Source organism: Rhopalosiphum padi, chromosome 1 (assembly GCF_020882245.1).
Source record: "Rhopalosiphum padi isolate XX-2018 chromosome 1, ASM2088224v1, whole genome shotgun sequence".
Lineage (NCBI taxonomy): Eukaryota > Metazoa > Arthropoda > Insecta > Hemiptera > Aphididae > Rhopalosiphum > Rhopalosiphum padi.
The window spans coordinates 43,257,827-43,279,174 of record NC_083597.1 but is presented as its reverse complement, the minus strand read 5'-3'; the positions used below and the strand labels follow the sequence as shown (position 1 = coordinate 43,279,174).

Genomic DNA, 21,348 nt, shown 5'->3' with positions numbered 1-21,348 from the left:
TCTGACTTTTTCATGTTCATATAATTGTAGTTTAAACCCACAGCCATGATCAACAATCTAATACTGTTGAATAAAATATATATGAGTAAGAAATTATCAGTTATAAGTTACAAGTGTATAAAATTATAAACTTTATTATTATTTATTTAAGTATTTACAAAATATTAATAAAATATAATCAGTGTTGAACTTGGAAAACAGTAGTAAAGCTACTCTAGCTACTTTAAAAGATGTAGTGTTCCCAGCATTTTAATATAACTCACATAATCATGGGGGTTCGTCCTAGGAACGCTAATGTATCCAATTAGTTGAGGTACTGAGTCCCCCATGCCCCTCCCCAAGTCAAGCATTGGATATTATGTATAATTGACCACACTGAGCTAAGCCATGTAGTGGCCCATGAGTACTATTTTCTATTACAAATTACTATTTGTTTTTTGACTCCTTAAGAGGACGTTACACCTGCATGTGTTAACTCCTTTTTACAAACGTACTACACGTGATACATTTTGTTCAATAGAATCAACTTTGTGTGTTTAACTTAAATATTAAAATAAAATGACCTGTTATCAAATTTAAAGGTGAGAATATGTTCTCTCATCAGTTTTTATGATATTTTAATTTTTAAGCAAGTTATTGTGAGTATGTAAAATATTTGTGTTTAAAAATGCTTAAAATGTACTTAAAAATTAAAATACAGCGAGAAGCCGATGGGAGAATACAGATCATGTTCTACTTCTAGCCTTTAAATTTGATAATAGGTCATGCTCTAATATTTAAACTAAACAGATAAAATTGATCCTACTGAATGAAAATTTGCAATGTTATACATTTATAATTATTAGGTATAAGGAAACATGTGTATGCGGATGTGGTGTCCTCTTAATTGAATTACCTTTTATATAGGGTATAATGTAAAATAAAGTAAAATTGAGAAAAAAGGGAAAATATACTTGTCTAATAATTATATAGGTATTTTAGATATTCTATACTACTTAATATATTAATATTTACCTATTAAAACAATATTTGAAACAAAATCTTGATCTATTAATAAAGATGTTAAAGCATTTATATTAAAAAATTAATTAAAGCAATGAGATAAAGATTTCTTACAGCTACTACTATGGGTTATCATAATGAAATTGGTATTTATAAATATTTAAATTTTTTCTTTAATTTTAAAGTACTTTTTTATGTGAACTTGGATTGAGCACATAAATTTTCAGCTGCTTGGGATAGTTTTGCATAACAGTTCTAGGAATAGAATGTCAATATATCTTATTTATATACAGAATTCTTAACTGTTATTTATAATTGATGTTTAATTAATATATTTAATCAGATGCAATTTTAAAAAATTATAGTAAAGAACTTAGAAGATAGGATATACTGGAATTTCAGAGATTTTAGTTGATTTTTTTAAAAATAAAAAAAATTTACAATTGTTATAATATGTATTATTTAGAATTGTGTGTTAACAGTTACATCAGAGATATAAAAAAATCATAAAAAAAATAAAGACAATAGTTATAATAAACAGTTATAAATAAAGACTTGCTGCAAATACAATATCCCTTTTAACAATCTTAACAGATTCACTAAATTTATTTTCAAGGTCGGTGTTGCCAATACTTTTGGATGCTTGGATTAATTGTCTTAATATTTCTTCTAAACGTCTCATTGCTCGTATTATGCTTCCTAAAATTCACAAACCTCTTAAAAAAAAGTTACATAATAGATAAATAATAATAACTATTTACCTTCAAATATATCAGTCATTTGGCAAATTTGATAGAAAGTGGCACCACGACACCATTCGTAACAAACATCCATTAAGAAAGGTTTAAAGCCTTCTACATAAGCATCTTCTTCAATATCTAATTTAGCATCTTTACAAACTTTAGCTATTTTTCTTGCAAGTTCCTTCAAAATTAATTTATTATCTTGTTATTATAAATAATGATTTAAACAAAAATGAAATTTCTCAAATATTAATATATATATATATTACATAACTATTTATATACCTGCATTTTTCTTAAAGGTCCCGCTAATTCAGCAGTTTTTGCAGGCATTTCGTTACTTTTTTCATCACATACAAAACAACTGAGTAATGCTACTGTCTGGGGTACTGATAAATCATTAAACACACCATTGAACATTAATTCAGTCATTAGTAATTCGTCAGCACTAAAACAGAAAAATATAATTGATTAATTATTTTAATATAATTGTTATTGTAAATGTAATTTACCTGCTTAATTCACATGCTATTCTCCCTTTAGTTTCTATAACTTCTCCAGCAGTACAATAGCCCATTCTTCTCAATATGCGTTTTCTACATTTGAGATCATCCATTTGCATGAGTGACTTTGCTTTCTTTAGTTCAGTTTTAAATTTTAAAAGTTCACGATCCACCTTTCATATTTTTTTTAAAAAAAAAATTCTTTAATTAAATAACAATTAAGAACATATTACAATGAAAATTATTCAGTACTTTATCTTTTTCTAAATATAGAGTATAAAGTTCATCAACATCTTCTCTTTCATGTAATGGATGAGCAAATAATCTACTTTCAAATTTTTCAATTTGTTCAATAACTTTATCAAACTCTGGATCTTTGATATGCATGTCATTGATTGGATCTAATAAAGGAATATCAGTTGAACATCTTTGTAAAACTTCCTAATAAAATTATAAATATACAATTTTAATAAATTTTTTCTAGTATAGTATACTAATTTATTTGAAAATTGAATAACTTACTTTTACATTATTATATAGTAACATTCGAGAATCACGAGATTTCAAATCATTTGGCATTTTGTTTAATCGTAAAGAACTTAAATCTTCAACCATGTTATGTCTGATATTAATAATTTCAGGTTCTCCTAACTTCCCAGAAGTACATGGTACTGGCTCATCTTCTGTGTTTTCAACAGATTGTTCTAAATTCAATAGCACATTTATAATTGCTTCGCCAATACCACCACCTTCATGTTTGCTTTTTAATACAGATTTGAAATTAACAATAACACCCCAGCCAAAATCCACATCATTTTTCTTAATCTAAAATAATTTAAAAAATATAATGTATAATAATATATAATACATATTATATTTGTGGCTATATACGTTTATAAATATTATATTTATTTTGATTGAATTAACCTATGTTAGTAAATCATGAAAAAAAGGTCAAACTTTAAAATAAAAACCATAAAGTCCAAATGATAATAATTTAGAAATTTAACCATCCAGATGCTTTCGAAAATTGTGCATGCATTTAAAACAAAATGTTTTAATTAAAAACTTAAAATTAAAATATACTGACCTTAACAAGTCTTCCTGGATTACAAAAAGGTACTAAATTTTTTGGGTCTGTTATAAAAGAATGATATTGTTTTGCTAAATCTTCTAACTGTTGACGAATTAAAAAATATGATCTTACGTCAAATTCATTATTTATTACTATTTTGTTTTTTTCAACTGATAATTCTTTTACTTCTACAAATAAAAATAATATATATATATAAAAAAAAAAATTATAAAACCTAATAAAAGGATGGTAATTTAATTTTAATACTATACTTATATTGTCTAAAATGAAAAACATAAATAATAAATTATAAATTATAATATTATATCGATTACTAACTTTCAACTAATTCTGGAATTGCAGATTGATTTTGAAATTGGAAAAAGCTTCTTTCTAACATATATTCTGGATCGATTTCTTCTACACGCATTAAATTCAAAACCATGTTATATGTTAAATGGAATGCTGAATTAAGTGAATCAGGCTTTCCTTGTACAATATTCCTGACAGTGTCTGGACTAACTTTCTCATCAATTATCAACATAACAATACCTTTGTCATCTAAACCTCGTCTACCAGCTCTTCCAGACATCTGGATATATTCTCCTGATGTTATCTATAACAATTATTTTAACTGATGAGGGTAAGTTAAATATAAATATATATTTAACAATAATCAAAATACTTACAAATCGTCTTTCTTTGCCATCAAATTTTCGACAAGCAGTAAATAAAACTGTTCTTGCAGGCATGTTTAGACCCATGGCAAATGTTTCAGTAGCATATAAAACTTTCAGTAAACCTTCACCAAACAAAATTTCTATAGTTTCTTTTAAGATCGGTAAAAGACCTGAAATACATAATACAAAAATAAAATTAATTATATAATTTCAAGACCAGTGAGAAAAAATATATATATAAGAATTAATATTAATTATAACCTAAAAATATTTACCTCCATGATGAATACCAATACCACGTCGAATTAATGGTATTATATTTATAACTGCTGGCAGTTTACGATCTTCCTCTGATAATACTTTTGTAGCATTTTCAAATAATTTATCGATTAATCCTTTTTCAGTATCTATAAAAGTATAAGACATAAGTTTAGTATAATTCTTAAAAATATTCAAATTATAATAATTTTTAACTACATTTTTAACCAGGTATAATTTTTGAGATAATAATAATACAATATAATCAAAGCTCATATTTTTAAAGCTTTAATATTATTGAATTATATTTATTTAAGTTATTTAAAAATAACCAAAATTCACAAAAATATAGCTGATGAGATAAAAATAGAATATAAATGAGAGAGAGTTAACCCTAAATTGTGTTTTTTATTTTTGGTTTGATATTAAATTAAATATTTTATAATCTTATTTGTAATAATGCATAATATATATATTATCAATACTATTTTAAAGTTTTGATAAATAAAATACTTGTAATAAATTAACAAAATTAATAATTTATAATACTATTATAATACTACTAATTATTGGTGTGTTTAATACATTTTTTCAACCCCTCTCTATATCATCATAAAAAAAAATCCTACACACAAGCATGATATTGGGTCAACATAGATCAAAACACAAAAAGAAAAAAAAAATTAAAATATATCCGCAAGGAATACAAAAATGGTAGTAAGGATATCCCAGTTAACTATTTTAGAAAAATATAATAAGTATATTATAACAACACTTCAATTTTTGTGTTACAATTATTATTATTTAAATAATATATATAAAAACAATTTTTCTAAATTGTTGACTTAGAATTGAGTTCATCAGACATACATGATTAAAGATATTATTTTTTAATGTGATAGTTTCTTAACTATATATAATAATATTATCATTTTAAGCACATAACTATGAAAAAATATAATTTACTTAGTAACAATTATTATATTCACCTGAAGTAAAATCTAATTTTGACATTTGCATGGCATAATTTTCACAATCTTTTTTACTGAATGAAAATACAATAACTGGAGCAAAATTTCGTTCCATGATCATTTTAACTAACTTGAAGCAATTAGATTCATTATCTGGATTGTTAGCTGTAGGTCGATTTGGCTGTCCATAATGTTTAACTGGTTGAGTAACATTAGATAAAACATTCATAGCAGCTGCAAAATTATCTTCTCGAAATTTGTTCTAAAATAATTTTAATTAAGTAAAAACTTTAATTTAAAAATATTATATGGTAAACATACATTTTCATCTACAATAAGATGTAAACCTTCGCCACCAGCAGGATATAAGTAATGTTGTAATGGTGTAGGCCTATATTCAGTATATACTACGTGACATGGTTGATTGTGCAAATGAGCTACCCATTCAGCAAACTGTCTAGCATTAGGTATAGTAGCAGATAAAAATACCAATCGCACATTGTCTGGTAATAATATTAAAGTCTCTTCCCAAACATAACCACGTTCCTTGTCACGCATGTAATGAATTTCATCAAATATTACCCATCCTACTTCTTTTAAGATCTCTGAACCACGATACAACATAGAACGAAGAATCTAGTTTAAAAGAAAATATAATTTAAAATATATATTATGTTAAGTCTTAAGTATATTATTTTATACAGTATTTTTTTTTTTAATGGTGAACTTCAACTTTTTGAATGTTAATTTAATTTTTGAAACTTATTTTTACGATATTAACACAAATTTGAATAATTTATTCTTTAGCTGGATATAATTTTTATATAAGATGTTCACAGTAGTAACTTGAAACAAATAATTAACCTAAAAAAATAATTTATTTTATCGGTGAGATTAGAATACCTTTCCAAAATGTACTAAAAAAAGTTAAAAACCACCATCATAATATAGATTTTCATATAGAGTGTCCAACTTAATCAAAATAATTTTAACAACATTTGTATATAAACAAATTAAATATTTTTTAACTTAAATTCTTCAATATTCATAATATAAGTAAAAAAAAAGTAATAATTGAACTTAAAATATGAATAATTTATAATTTATTTAACATGTTAACTGCATATCATATTTGATTATTTTTGTGAAGCTAAAATAACTAGGATTTAAAAATTAAAATCGAAAAATTAAAATATCAATATACAACTTGTACATACAAATGAAACAGGAGATGCTAACAAAAAAAAAAAAAATCAAAAGATTAATGGTAACACATCAAATTGTAGTGTATTTAATAACACAGTAAATGATACAAATATGCATCATCTGCAGTGAACATGTTAAGTAAGGTTAAAATATTGTTTCATTCTCTTTACCTATAATATCTCACATAAGTTACAACTATTCTTTTGTTATAAGAGATAGATCACACTACTTCTAACTCCTTAAAAATATTTAATTATTATAAAATACCCTACATGGGTAATAAACTTTAAAAACTATTTACTTCTGTTGTCATGATAAGACAACTAGCTGATGGATTAATAGTAACATCACCCGTAATAAGACCAACGTCAACAAACTCTTCATGAAATTCACGATATTTTTGATTACTTAATGCTTTTATAGGTGTAGTATAAATTACACGTTTTGATTCTCTTAGAGACAAGGCTATACTGTATCTATACAAATTTAAAATATAAATTAGGCAGTTAAATATAAAATATATTAGCTATATATGTAGTAATATAAACTTACTCAGCAACTACAGTTTTACCAGCAGATGTATGAGCTGATACAAGAACAGATTGATTATTTTCAATACAAACAATAGCTTCTTTTTGAAAAGGATCTAATTCAAATTCATATACTTTGGCTGGTTTTCTATTAGCATCTCGATTTAATGGTGTATAATCAAAATTTAATGGAAGAGCAATTTCATGTGTACATGATTCTCCATCAAGAGATTCTACAGCAAAAATTTTTATTCTGGGAGCTGATACTTCAAGACTGAAAATAATAAAGATTATAATATAGATACAAATATAAAATAATTTTTTTTTTTTATTAACATTAAGATAAACTTGAAAATCTTTTTTAAAACCTTAATAATATTTTGTAGATTGTATTAATTATTATTAAGAATTAATTAACATATCAAAATAAAATAAAATATATAGTTTATACATTTTATCATTAAACACTCATTATTTCACCAAGTGTTGACTTTTTCAATTTTTTTTTTTTTTAATTTTTAGTTTTATGCTTTTCTAAAACTATATAATGTTATTTTTTTCACTCATATATTAAATAATGAAATCACTATCAACTTTTGATTTTCAAACGGCAATCTATATTTAAAATGTTATAAAATAGTGGCTATTTTGTTTTATGAATTTTCACATTAAAATTATTATTTTTCATTTAATTGTTAGTGAGTTATAGCTGCTCAAAGTTGGGTGGTTTAAGGTTTTTAAGTGTTCGTCCTACAAGTTATTATAGATGTGAAGCTTTGGTAACTACAGATTCAAAGTTTATTGTTGCGTCAATAGTTGATAATGAGTTTATTACATAAAAAAATATGAAACAAGAAGTATTATAAAAACCAAAAACCGCCCAACTTAGAAGAGCTATTTCGCTAAAAAATTAACAAAAAATAATAATTTGAACCTTGAAATTTATTAAAAAAATAGCCCTATTAATTTAGTACATTTTAAATATAAATTGCTATTTAAAAATCAAAAGTTGATAGTGGTTTTACTATTAAACAAAAGGGTGAACAAAATAAAAATTCCATAGTTTGAAAAAAAGCACGAAACAAAATATTTAAAAAAAATAAAAACAATAAAAAGCCAATACTTAAAGAAATAATGAGTGTCTAATGGTAAAATAATCACCCTGTATATTATTTTTGTAAGCTCTACTGAATATATATTATGATAATTAAAAAAAAATTAAGAATTATATAATAACTTATATATATATATAATGGGTTTGTATTATAATATGAAAAATTGTAAAATTTTAATTTTAATACAATACTGATTTATATTAAATATACTATATATTATACCTTATATTATCCATTATGACCAAAAATATACATAGACAAAATTAAATTAAATTAAGTAGTAATAAATTATGATATTCATTTAGTTATCCTAATAATACCAAAAGTATTATTGATAAAATAAATACAACCATAGTTACAATTAATATTATTTAATAATAACTATGACAATTTGATCAAATAAAAAAATATTCATAAATGATAGGCATATTTAGTTTATAACTTTATTAATTGTTAGGTAAATAGACAAATTTTACATTCTTATAAACTGTTATTATGACTAGTAAAATTGTTAATTTACAAAGTAATAGGTACAAGCCCATTGAAATAATAGGCCAAGGTTCATATGGTATAGTGATGAAATGTAAAGATCGACTAACAAATGAAATTGTTGCAATAAAGAAAATAACAGATTCCTATTTTTATATGCCAAAAGTATTACGTGAATTTATGATACTTAAAATACTTAATAAACACATAAATGTGATAAGACTTTTAAATATTTTCCGTATTAAAAGTTTTCTGTACATTGTTTTTCCATACATGGATTATAATATATGTCAATACATTGATGAATACTATCCAAATGGCCTGGGATATGATTTAACAAAAAAAATTATGATACAAGTGAGAATTAAGGTTATTAATAAAATAATCAAAATTAAAATTCAGTTTTTAGATAATCAATGGTATTGATTACATGCACAGAAATTATGTAGTGCACAGAGATATTAAACCAGAAAATATACTGATAACAAGAAATGGTTTAATAAAAATTTGTGATTTGGGTGTTTCAAAAATGTTATGTGTACAGTCATTTAAAGCAGAATCAATTATGACACCAGACATGGGTACTATTTGGTATCAATCACCAGAAATGTTACTGGGAACACAAACATATGGTCCTGAAATTGATGTTTGGTCTTTGGGTAAAATGTAATGATAACTATATAATTATATTTTAATACTAATTAGAATTTATAAATAATCAGGTATAGTATTTATAGAATGCATGAGTGGCCAACCAATAATCACAAAAGAAACATCTATAGAACAATATCAATCAATTGTTAAATATTTTGGGGTACCAATTACAGATCAAAAATATTTAAATAGGAAAATAAAGAAAATTAGTAAAGTTGTTTCAATAAAGTATTTCAACTATAGTACATTTAAAAATGTTAGTATGGCATTAAATAACTACTTTCCTGAATGGCCAATTGATTTAATAGAAATAGTATCAAAATGTTTGGAATTCATACCATCAAGACGGAAAACTACAAAATCCTTATTAAAAACATCATATTTTGTAAATGGAAAATGTTTAAAAGTTTTTAGAGATAATTTAAACAATATATTATAAATAAAGTGTTAATTAATATTTTATATTAAATAAAATAATTTCAATAGTAATCTTGATACCTTCATTTATAAGTTATAATATGGCAAATCAAATTTGTTCTTTAAATCTTAGTGTATATTTATACTAGATCTACAAAAAACATTTAAAATTTCAAGCAAATTGTTTAGCTTTTAAAAAATTATTTCAATTTTTTAATTTTGTGTTTGTAATTGTCATTGATAATTCAAAAAATAATCACTTACATATATTTTTTATATTAAAATAATAACAACTCTGGTTTTGAAAGATAAGATTTTTTACTTTGTTCAAAATTATTTTTTTGAATATGTATTTTTATTTATAATTTAACATAATTTTCAAGATTAAGTTTATAATAATATACTTTTGCAGCAAGAATCATGATCAATACTTATTATGTGATATCTATTATATTTTAATTTAATATTTGTAGGTAAAAACAATTTTGGCAACTTTGGATAAAATGTGCACATTGGTACCATCTTTAGATTTCAGACATTATGTAGAATAAATAAATACTAATTAATCTAATCAGAATTTAAGATTTGATAGTAAAATAAAATATATGGGTGAAAAACCTCTCTATGCTCTGTTCAGCAAGAAAACATGCCATAACACAAAAATCAATTGTTCTTCACATCTCCAAGCAACATCCTGCTATAACAGGTTTGATGCTGCCATGGTGGTGTGGCAATGTTCAAAAGAGGCATGTTCTTTTGTTGGACAGAGTATAGTAATTATAAAGGAATATGTTGTAGAGTAGAACATATACATAATATTACAATTAAAATCATATTGTTATTAAATATTAATAAATAATATTATTTTAATAATTATACCAACACTAATCATTTTAAAAATGTATTGTTCGTATGTTTGTAATACATTTTAATATAACTTACTCTAAAGCAGATAGTTCATTTGGATTTTTTGTCTTTTTTAAATTATCATCTTCATCATCAGATAGTTGTAATGTTCGTTTTGTGGTGCTAATAAATTAGAAAAAAATACTATTAACTAAAAACAAATTTTAAAAATGTTAATTGAACAGTAAACAAGTTTTTTAATTATAATATAATTTTGTTAAATTAATTATTGTTAATTTATGACTATTTTTGTTTTATATAGTACATTATATAAAAGTATATAGTAAAATGTCTAACTTGATAGCAACAACTATGAAACTTGTAAATTGTATACATACATTATATCTTAGATCTATCACTATACATTATAGTGATACATGACCGTCATGACCTGTTATGAATCTATTTAAAATCATTTCACTAATAAATATTTGATGTAACTTCACCCAATATTGCTTACACATGACAATTTCTCTCACATGATTTTTAAAATAAGTACCATTAGGTAATTTGAAATTTTATTTTCTTTAAATTTATAGTACCTAGTTATGAATTATTTAACAATGTATTTTTAAATAAACAGATAATTTAAGTAAACATATTGTGATTTGAAGTTCATCAATTTATTTTGTGAACGACCAAGAAAGTGCAAGTAACAGCATAGATTTTGTAGTTCATTTTATTGATCAGGGATTGCTATATTATTTTTGATACTGATTTGTTATAGCACTGCCACAGCAAGTGAAAACTTTATAACCCCGCCACCCATAGTAATAATAAACAAAGAAATTCTTTAAATTTATAAATGTAAATACTATCGTGAATCATATAAATGTACTAATAAATTATTAAAATACTATCTAGTATGTTTTTGGGTTGGGTACAGATATTTTGATTTTCTTATTCTAACTAATTTTGGGTAACACTAAATATCACTACTTATCATATTACTTTACAGCAAATATAATATTACTCCATAATATTTTTAACTTTAAATTTTGGGTATCTAACCTCAACTAAGATATTTAAATTATAAAATAATGGCAAAAAATCCCAAATATAAATGTTTCATAAATTTTCATTGAAGCGAAAAATTTTGAGAAGCTTTTATTTGTTTTACTGTCAAATAACGATTTCATTGATTTGATAAATTTAAAACACAAAAAATCTTGATTAGTTTTTATGGTTCACATACTTATCGTCAGCATTGTGTTTATCATCATTGGACTTCTGTACTCCAGCAGAAAGAGAAGTAGCAGATGGTTGTTCAAAATCATCAAATAAATCGTCACCAAAATCATCCATTATTTATGTAATTGAACTGCTGAAATGACTGAAATACAATAAAATAATTAAAAACTGTCAGATAACAATAATACACTTAAATATTGTTTTCTTAAAAACAAATCTGTAGTTAAAAGGGGACAACTTGTCATAATAATAATCCATGACATGGATATTGAATAATAACTGTATTTATATGTTGACATTAAAATGGTTTTAAATCCACATATCACATTTACTGGATTTTTAAGTTCTCTGTGATAGTGTTGTTTTATTCATAAGTAAAAATATAAGTATCTGTGACTTTATAACAGTTTTAAAGTCATCATATATAACATAGTAATAATAATTTGTATAAATTAAATGATTAATCAAAAAGTACTTGTACTTGTTGTATAATAAAATATACTGAAAACTCACGTCACAATTTTAAAGTCAATATAATAATTAAAATATGTCAAAATAGACTGAATAGTAATTAATATTATTATTAAAATAACATTCACAATTTTCACGTATTATTCGATATTCCTGATATAACTAAGAATTTGAAATTCTAGATGTTAAAAACTTAAATTGGTAAACATTAAACATTTTAGGTTAGGCGTTAGGACCACGATTTAAGATAAAAGATAAGGTAGAACAACTCTCCCCCGCCAAGCAAATAGAATACAACACATACAACTATAACTTTACTATACCAAAGATGTTTCCAATAATGATTGCTTTTTAGTTGTTAGAGCGCTACTGGTTAGACATTTTTTAGGTTATGAAGTTAATACTAAATACGTCCTATGGTTAGGACCACGGCACGATAATATTGATAATACCATACCGGTTCACATAAGCGGTAGCAGTGATAATCGTGACCAAATTTTTTTTTTGTCGTAGTGATAACCGTGTAAAATGATAATACTACCACAATTTACAACGTGAAGACGGATAAATTAATAATTTTTTTTTTTATATATAATATAATTTATATTTAATTTGTATGTATTATTTGAATAATAATATGTACAGTTCGGTTTAAAACATTGAACATCAATAGTAAATTGTTGGTATTTTATAGAATTATCGGCTCTACGGTAAGTTAAACGATTTATCAAATACATGTCATACATTTACCTAAACTACCTTAAATTTGTATTTATTTCTAGAGCCATGTTGACCGTTCGAATTCCCAAACGTAATGTGCCTAATTTATTTGGCCGATCTCTCGCCACTGCATATGTATGTCGTCAAGAGAGTCGCGCACAGTATCCACCCATTGTAGACGTTCAACCTGAGCCAACATTGTTACGTGAGGAATTAAACAACCATGAAAAAATTCGTAACCTCGATACCATTGAAGAAAAATGCATTGGTATCAACATGCCCAGGTTCGATTAATTAATTAAATATAAAAATATTATTAATAATATGTATTATTTTAATTATGAACATACACCATTTCATTTATTTAGATATTATGGTTGGCAGTCATTAGTAGTAAAAGAAAAAATACTTCCTTATGATTTCCTGCCATTTGCTCAGACAGTAACAAAGACTAAAATATATGAAGTAGACACTCTTCCTAATCGTCTTTCAAATGATGATTGTCAACAATTTATCGACCGTATAAAACCTCAACTAGAAGATAGTTTGATTTTTGAATACAATAGAAATAGGTTAGTAATAATAATATAACATAAGCAATGATTTATATTTATTAATTTGAAAATTATCAAATCATTTTTTAGAAGCCGAGGTAAAGCAATAAAATCTGATGAAAATATTGTTGAATCCAAACCAGTAAATGAATTAGCTAAAAGTGTTGCAGAACAAGTAAATCGTATATTCTTAGCCAATCTGGCTGCTGATTACCCACATTTATTTGAAGCTCAAGTATGATTTTGTTTTTATCAATTTAATTCTTTGTATCAAATCATTGTTGTATAACAATTAATTATTAACTTTAAATAGATTGATTATGAACCTCGAGTAGAAGGATTCTGGAATGTACACGGATTTTCCGCCACCAAAGAAGATGAAGAAATGAGAAAGAAAAAGAATGTGCCTGAAGAGAATTTAAAAAATCCTGTTGATAGATGGATTCATTATTTTGGTCAACCTACAATTCAAGTGCGACATAATTTACCTTTGCCTTCAGTTCCCTTAGATAAATGGACACTAACTACTCCTGAGTCTTCCAATACTGATATTCCAAAAACTGCATTCAAAGAAATTGGTATTCCTAATTATGATTATGATCCTAAAATTTATCATAAATTGCCTTATGAAAGAAGACATGGTGTCAGTATACCAGGTTTGTTAAAAATTAATAATTATATATTGAAAAAATATTTTAGATAATAAAATACTTATAATATTAAAAATTATTTCAGGTTTTTGGCCAAATGACCAGCAAAAATTTGGTTTGTTGTCCATTCACACTAATGAGTACTTAGAAGATAGACCACCAAATTTTGGTGAATTAGAACATCAAGAAGCTGTTCATGCCCAAGCTATTCTAGCATCATTTGCTTGGTTGATAGGTCAAGCCTCTTATCAAGGTAAAAACTGATTATTTTATTTTTGATTATTTAATTCTCTAAGTTAAATTAAAAATTAGTAAAAGGTTTAAGATTTTATTAAAATATCAAATTATTATATATTCAAAATTTGGAATTAAGTCATACTATTTTTTTTTAAGTAATCAACAATATTATAGTTTACTTATATAAAAAAATTCTTTGCAGGTTTTACAATTTGTAATGAAATCACATATCCTCTTGTTAATCAATCAATTATTACAAATGGTAAGACATGGTCGTTTTACATGTATCAATTAAATACTATGCGGTTCTTTAAAAGTCAAGATGACATCAACAGACCAGTCGCTCCTAGTAATATTTGTTGGGGAACAAAACAAACAGAACTTTTTCATGACATTACTGATAATGGCATTATTGGTATTTAATAAATAATTAAATGTCATAAAACAACTATTATATGCTATATATATATCGCTTGCAGGTTGGAATGATAATGTATTAAAAGACCTTTTGAGTTGTTATGTGAATATCCCCAAAGCACGGGATCACGAAATGTGTCCATATCTTAGTAAAGAACAAGTGGTGGCAAACATAGATGATGTTACAAAAAGGTAAATTAAAATATATATCAATTATTAATTAATTTCTTTATCTCATCTTATTATAATCAATATATAAAATAACATGTTGTATTTGCATTTAATTTACAAATTTTTAAATAAGTATATATTTTTTTTAGAGTATGGTTACATGATAGACACAAAGTTTTAACATCTCACAGACCTAGACATCGTCTTGTACCTGAAGTTTATGATTGGGAGCGTATTTATAAGATTCAATTTGAAACCAGACAGTTTGAGGCCAGAAGACGTTTCTTTGAACTTGATCAGGATCCACTGAATGAAAGAAGACTTGATGACCATTATGGGCCTTATATACAACGCAAGGATAGAGATAAGGGTAGAAGAATTAGGAAAAAACGATTCAGTGACATGTATTATCCTGATGTCTAGTATAATATTTTTTTATTACTTTGAATTATTCTTTAAGGTATTTGTTAGAAGAAACATTAAATATATTAAATAAAAGTATAATATATTTAAGGCATTGTTTAATATACTGCTTGTTATTTTTGTACCTAAAAGAATTTAAAAATTTTAAATTTGTAATCCCATTAAGTATATTCTAATTATATGCATTTATAAATTTAAAATAAATGTTGAAAAATAAGACATATTTTACCAAGGGAGTAATGAGTATATAAAATTATGAAATTAAGATAAATTTATAATCAATTACTATCGTCATTACGTTTAAAATATAGGCACACTATTTAGCACTATTCTCCTGTTGCTACTAGGTTTAAGTGTAAATTTAATTGGATTGTTAGAAATATTACTTCAATTATTGAATTTTTGTAATCCAGGCAATATTATCTGCTTAATGCTTATAGATAATAATACTTTTAAATTCATTATTTCATACAAAAACAATTTTCAGTATAAAAAAAAACAAAAAACATTTACTATAATCAATATATACTTTATTATAACTAATTAATAAATATAGTTATTTTCCATATTTGTCAGTTAACTTACTAATATTATGGAAATTATCAAAAGAAAAATGGTAGTTAATTTTTGACAGTCAGTTTCATTATATTGAAAATCCTAAAAATATATTTTTTTAAATCACACTAAACCTTAATAAATAATAGTCTTATTAGTTATTTATCTAAAATATTGCATTTTCATGATAAATCAATTTTATCTTAAATCACTCAATTTTGTCATTGTCTTCATCATCACTTGTATATGATAAAATTTCGACCATAAATTCTATTGCTTGCTTATCCTAGAATCAAGTAATTATTATTTAAAAAACATTTGAAATATATCAAAAAATATCAAAAAATATGAATATTAAACTAACATTGCATGATGTAGTTTGACTTTTTTTCTTAACAAGCACTTTTTTGGGATTGATCAACTTAATTTTTTTTTGTTCTTGTATGTCTAGGCATTCATACCTTGACATTTGAAGTTTATAATATCCATCATCATCTTCAATGTACCTGCATATTAAATAAATAATAATGTATACAAAATATGTAATAAGTCTAAAAAATAAATGCACACAATATTAAGTAAATCAAAAACCTGAAACGTTTCAAGCCAGCTGGTTTATGGAAGTTATGATCAGTTTTTAAATGTTTCGTGAGAAATGAACCTCTTAAGAACAAATCACCACACATATGACAGTAATATTTGTACAATTCTTCTGCATTGTAATGTTCTACCCCTATATGCTTTCTCATTGTATACTCGCTTCGACATGAAAAATCACAGCCGTCCTTTGAACATTTGAATAATGGGCCTGACGCATGTTTTCGTATATGTGTGGTAAGATCAACTTTGCGTACAAACCTAAAAATAAATTAAAAACTTAGCATATTGTTAAAAAATGACTTCATGCTATACTTACCGAGATGTACACAAATGACATCCAAAAGGTTTTATATCTATGTGACGGTAACGTATATGAGTGGATAGTTGTATTGCTCTAGAAAATGATGCATCACACTGGTGACATTTAAAATAATTTATATGAAGGCGAACATGCTGTTTTAGTAGTCGTTCACACGAAAATGTTTTTTTACAAAATTTACACTGATTGCTTTTGTCTGAAAAATAAGAATTTCTTAAAGTTATAATGTTATTTATATTATCTTTTGATTTTACCTTTATTTGATTGTCTACAGTGATCTTTCATTTTAGTATAAGTGGCAAACATAATGCCACAGTTAGGACAAGCGCATGATTTTTCTTGAGTATGGCTTTTTAAGTGGGCGACTAATCGGTAACGGGCAGAAAATTGTAAAGTACAATCTAATAAAATAATATATGTATTAACCATGATTAAAAGTAGATGAAACAATTTAAAAATACATTTTTATTTACAAACCTGTCCAAGGGCAGATAAAGTTAGAATTTTTGAATTCTGTGACTCCTAAATGATTAGCCACATGATATACATAGTATTGCATACATTCAAACCGATCATTACAATTTTTCCAATTACATTCAAATTCACTGGGTAAATCTGGTAAGATGTTAGCACCATCACTGTTCAACTTACATCCCTTAATTTAACAAAATATAGAATAGTAATTTAATAAATTAAAATTGTTTAAGTGCGGTTTCTTGTCGTATGTACATACAGGTATTTCACAGAGATTTAAAACATTCAAGCCGACACATTTAAGCCGTGTGTGATATGCATGGAAATTTACATGGGTTGTAGACTTCACCTCACAGTTTGATTGAAATGTACAATTATTCCATAAACATGAAAACCATTCTGAAAATAATACTTAGTTTTTTAAAACTGTATTGTAAAAAAAGAAAAAAGGGTAACATACTTTCTTTATTGCTCTGCCATTCTTCAGTCCACAAATAATCTACATGCTCGCTGACATGATGAAAATAACTTTTTAAACAAGATATTTCATAATCACAGTCTCCCCATCTACAATAGTAATTCATTTTTACTCTGTCCAAATCCAGTTTTTTTTTTCTAGGTTGTTGTATCTTGCACTCTTTCAAATTATTTAAATCCAAGCTAGACTTATACGACTCTGTATCATCTGAATTATTTGTAACAACGCCTATTTTAAGCAAATAATATACATATAGTTAATAAGTATGACAATTTACTTTGATGAAAAATAAAGAAATAAATAAGTAAAAAAAAATTGTAATTAATAACTAATAAATAAGTACTATTATTTTAATACCTATTCAAAATTATTAAAAATATTTAGATATTTCAATCACTTTCGTTATTTACAATCTTAAAATTCTGTCACAACTTAAGTGTTAGATACATTGTTACATCAATTTAGTTTTTATTTATGTATAATATTAATAGCAAGTAGTAACTAAAATATTAAGATAATTACATTTTTTAGCAACATATTTTTTTTCTTCAGGAATGTTGCCTTCACGATGAGCTAGAACCCATTGCTCACACCAGTACTGTTTGTCTTCCATCATGGACATTGAACCGCAGTCAGTTTTCTGATCAACCGATAAATATGTCTGTGCCGCAAACATTGAATCTAAACACACCCATACATGAGTTATTTTTATTAATAAATAATTCAATTGACCTTGTAGTTTCAAACCAGATTTCGACAGGGAAATCAATAGTGCAATGTTTGGCAAAAAATAGACATTAAATAGTAGTCTGAATTTAGAAAATTTAGAATTTTGGTTATGATTCTAAACTAACTGTTTTAGTACATATACTAAATTACTTTTTATGATTACTAGATATTAATATAAATATAAAATTTAACTCAAATAAAATGTGTTAAAATAAATATTCTTTACTAAATGCCAAAATGAATATAGAAATAAATAATTTAACTAATTGAATGACTATTTTTAAGCATTGCAATATAATATATAATATTATATGTTAAGTACCCAACTAAAAGTTAATTTTTAATTTTGTTTGGTGTCAAGTATGAACACTAAAATCATTGTTTATAGTTAATTAATAATCAAATTATTGTATTTTGTTGTTTCTTCTTATACACATATATCTCTATAAACAAGTATTCCAACTTATAGCTGCAAGCATTGGAATAAATATAAACTGTAAGTGTAGTCATTAGTATAATTAATCAATTTTCAGCAACTATTATTTGCTATTTGCTAAACTTTGGAAGAATCGTCCATTTTAATAAGCTGAGTAATTTACATATTTATGTATCAGTATAAGTATTTTAAAATTTGAAGTGGCGTCATTAGAAGACGCCTTTTTGTTCAAGCAAACACATCAAAAATAACTTATTGTATTATAGTATAGATGCAGATTGTAAATAAGCATATTAGCTATTGGCCAATTAGCACGATTAAAAAAAAAAAAAATACTTAGGTATAGATATTTTATTATTGATAAAATGACGACCCTTTTAAAATCTGTATTTATCCACTAATATCAAACTGTAGGTAATGTAAAAATTGTTTTTTATAAAAAATTAAAAAACTGACAACAAATTCATAATCAGTGCATTTGTATATTATAAGGCAAATAATTCACTTTATCATATTTTATTCCGGAAATCGGCCAACAATATCAGTTTGAACACACGATTGAACGGAGGCGTATTAATTATTGACATTTTCAATGTCGACTTACCATCGTTGGACTTGCACTCGTCGGTCCTTCGTGATTTCCTCCTCGGGTAATATGTGTCGTCATTGCTCTCCGCGTTCATCGTGCACGATTATAAATCTCGATAATTAAAAGTGACTTAATTAATGTAATAAGTATAGGTGACAAGCAAACCGTCGTTTATAAAACGGCGCTACCGAAATACCGAACATTGAAGAAGTCGAAAACGATCAACGGTCAACGGATTGCGATCGCGGTGTTATATTAATATAATATATATTATTCAAAATTGTTATGATAGGCATATTATTATTATAATATGATAACGACAGACTGCGAGTTATCAGGTAAAGTTTGTCAACAGTATAATATTGTGTTTGAATGGAACGTTACAGCGCGCGTTTCTACCATGAACGTCGAATTGAATTTTTTGAACAGAAAATTATTATATTATACAATCGTCAATCATAGAACATTCATAGTTCATACAGAACACTAGAAGTCGTTTTGTTGTCGTATATTGTAAAGGTTAGCATACCTAAATGTAATTTGTGTTTCAAGAACAGTGAGAACACTAACAATTTATTGCATATTTTGAATTCTGGTCGGGACTTAGATACTCAATTTTTTTTTATTCCCTAGAAATATGAATTAATATAAATTCGAGTTAGATATATCGAAACGAATTTTTATCTCGCAATTAAATAGCACTAATAAAGTAATAAACCTTTAATAACCTTAAAAAATATGCCAACAAAACTTAAAAACCATTATTTTGTTATTCATAAAAAAACTAAAATACTACGATGATGCAATCCATCAAAGCTGCATCTCATCATTATGAATCTAAATTTTAATAGTACCTGCCTATGGTGTTATGTTAACGTATTGTATTTATTCATTTAATTTTAACTTACCTAAATTTTTAATTAACTATAGATCATTATTAATCATTGTATACAATTTTAGCGTAGAAAATATATAAGTTATATGATACCATATTTTAACACCTACTATACAGATTGATACAGATTGTTTACAATATAATACAAATATACCTACATAAATGGTGGCACAGATTCGCTATGCGTCTTATACCTACTATAAAAGTACAAGCTGGAAACAACCAAATACAAACATATTATAGTATTATACGCGTCAGTCATAACACCTTTTTATTATAATAATAAACTACCTACTAGTTAAACATCGCATAGCCAGAACACATTGTAATATCCAAATAAATCGGTTTCTTTAATTAAATTTGTCGGTTAACTCAAAAAAAAAAGAAACAAAAAATAAATAAATAAATAATGATTTTTTTATTTTTATTTTTTCAACAGTTTTTTTTATACAACAAAACACATAACACAATATAATACAGGGACTTATCTTATAAAAATTCGTCAGACGGTACGCCGTATGGCAGTAGTGCCGCACACGGGTTGTCTGTCTGCTCGTCGATGCGGTCGTCGTCCTTATCGTCCTGGTGGCGGTGGTCGTGGTCGACCGTCCTATATGTCTGCAGGCGTCATCCAACCAAGTCCGTCCGTGTTCAAAATGAACCTGGGCAAAAATACGCACGTTCGTTGTGTAACGACATGCAAAAATCGGACCACAACGAGTAGATATTGATTCAAGACCTTTTTAAAAGGACTATACTGTCACAAGTTATACTTCAGTACCGTATATTTAACTGGCGAGTGGTGATGAGAGGGTTACTTATTTTAATATCGGCAATATCCGTTTAATTTAAAAAAAACTCAGTTTTATCTCTATAATTTTTCTTTTTAA

General features: G+C 25.4%; 4 protein-coding genes across 6 annotated transcripts; 2 read left to right on the top strand and 2 right to left on the bottom strand.

Moving 5' to 3' along the window:
• Window positions 1-1,438: 1,438 nt before the first annotated feature.
• LOC132918501 (exosome RNA helicase MTR4) lies at window positions 1,439-12,466 on the bottom strand. Of its 3 annotated transcripts, none has more exons than XM_060979757.1 (17): window positions 12,216-12,466; window positions 11,745-11,882; window positions 10,586-10,672; window positions 6,991-7,242; window positions 6,740-6,914; window positions 5,554-5,868; window positions 5,251-5,494; window positions 4,279-4,410; window positions 4,013-4,173; window positions 3,663-3,939; window positions 3,339-3,511; window positions 2,771-3,073; window positions 2,501-2,689; window positions 2,258-2,421; window positions 2,031-2,193; window positions 1,764-1,926; window positions 1,439-1,701 (listed from the first exon to the last, which is right to left on the bottom strand). In XM_060979757.1, the coding sequence occupies exons 2-17, from the start codon at window positions 11,852-11,854 to the stop codon at window positions 1,544-1,546; spliced, it is 3,066 nt and encodes a 1,021-aa protein (XP_060835740.1). In that variant the 5' UTR covers window positions 11,855-11,882; window positions 12,216-12,466; the 3' UTR covers window positions 1,439-1,543. The 3 variants fall into 3 exon arrangements, with proteins under 3 accessions (XP_060835740.1, XP_060835739.1, XP_060835738.1); XM_060979756.1 differs by having other exon boundaries at window positions 12,222-12,466; XM_060979755.1 differs by having other exon boundaries at window positions 12,254-12,466.
• On the top strand, window positions 8,579-9,665 carry LOC132918505 (cyclin-dependent kinase-like 2). Its single transcript, XM_060979762.1, has 3 exons — window positions 8,579-8,929; window positions 8,982-9,231; window positions 9,295-9,665. The coding sequence occupies exons 1-3, from the start codon at window positions 8,579-8,581 to the stop codon at window positions 9,663-9,665; spliced, it is 972 nt and encodes a 323-aa protein (XP_060835745.1).
• A 273-nt stretch (window positions 12,467-12,739) lies between the features above and the next one.
• Window positions 12,740-15,487, top strand: LOC132918502 (large ribosomal subunit protein mL65). The gene is made up of 9 exons (XM_060979758.1): window positions 12,740-12,921; window positions 12,994-13,215; window positions 13,300-13,503; window positions 13,576-13,720; window positions 13,799-14,141; window positions 14,221-14,388; window positions 14,575-14,787; window positions 14,852-14,981; window positions 15,110-15,487. Exons 2-9 carry the CDS (start codon window positions 12,998-13,000, stop codon window positions 15,381-15,383), a joined length of 1,695 nt encoding a protein of 564 aa, XP_060835741.1. The 5' UTR covers window positions 12,740-12,921; window positions 12,994-12,997; the 3' UTR covers window positions 15,384-15,487.
• Window positions 15,488-15,891: 404 nt separating this feature from the next.
• Window positions 15,892-19,853, bottom strand: LOC132918503 (histone H4 transcription factor). Its single transcript, XM_060979759.1, has 10 exons — window positions 19,579-19,853; window positions 18,332-18,490; window positions 17,792-18,037; window positions 17,591-17,730; window positions 17,335-17,512; window positions 17,112-17,258; window positions 16,855-17,053; window positions 16,530-16,796; window positions 16,303-16,444; window positions 15,892-16,224 (listed from the first exon to the last, which is right to left on the bottom strand). The coding sequence occupies exons 1-10, from the start codon at window positions 19,655-19,657 to the stop codon at window positions 16,147-16,149; spliced, it is 1,635 nt and encodes a 544-aa protein (XP_060835742.1). The 5' UTR covers window positions 19,658-19,853; the 3' UTR covers window positions 15,892-16,146.
• Between the last annotated feature and the right edge of the window lie 1,495 nt (window positions 19,854-21,348).

Excerpts from the sequence above, each read along its gene's own strand:
- LOC132918505 (XM_060979762.1), top strand. The coding sequence starts at position 8,579 with ATGACTAGTAAAATTGTTAATTTACAAAGTAATAGGTACAAGCCCATT. Across the intron at positions 8,930-8,981 it reads CAAAAAAAATTATGATACAA|ATAATCAATGGTATTGATTA; the intron begins GTGAGAATTAAG and ends TTCAGTTTTTAG. Across the intron at positions 9,232-9,294 it reads AATTGATGTTTGGTCTTTGG|GTATAGTATTTATAGAATGC; the intron begins GTAAAATGTAAT and ends ATAAATAATCAG.
- LOC132918501 (XM_060979757.1), bottom strand. The coding sequence starts at position 11,854 with ATGGATGATTTTGGTGACGATTTATTTGATGATTTTGAACAACCATCT. Across the intron at positions 6,915-6,990 it reads GGTAAAACTGTAGTTGCTGA|ATACAGTATAGCCTTGTCTC; the intron begins GTAAGTTTATAT and ends AAATTTGTATAG. Across the intron at positions 1,702-1,763 it reads AATGACTGATATATTTGAAG|GAAGCATAATACGAGCAATG; the intron begins GTAAATAGTTAT and ends TGTGAATTTTAG.
- LOC132918502 (XM_060979758.1), top strand. The coding sequence starts at position 12,998 with ATGTTGACCGTTCGAATTCCCAAACGTAATGTGCCTAATTTATTTGGC. Across the intron at positions 13,504-13,575 it reads TTTGAATACAATAGAAATAG|AAGCCGAGGTAAAGCAATAA; the intron begins GTTAGTAATAAT and ends ATCATTTTTTAG. Across the intron at positions 14,982-15,109 it reads ATAGATGATGTTACAAAAAG|AGTATGGTTACATGATAGAC; the intron begins GTAAATTAAAAT and ends TATTTTTTTTAG.
- LOC132918503 (XM_060979759.1), bottom strand. The coding sequence starts at position 19,657 with ATGAACGCGGAGAGCAATGACGACACATATTACCCGAGGAGGAAATCA. Across the intron at positions 18,491-19,578 it reads CGAGTGCAAGTCCAACGATG|ATTCAATGTTTGCGGCACAG; the intron begins GTAAGTCGACAT and ends GGGTGTGTTTAG. Across the intron at positions 16,445-16,529 it reads GCTGGCTTGAAACGTTTCAG|GTACATTGAAGATGATGATG; the intron begins GTTTTTGATTTA and ends TTTAATATGCAG.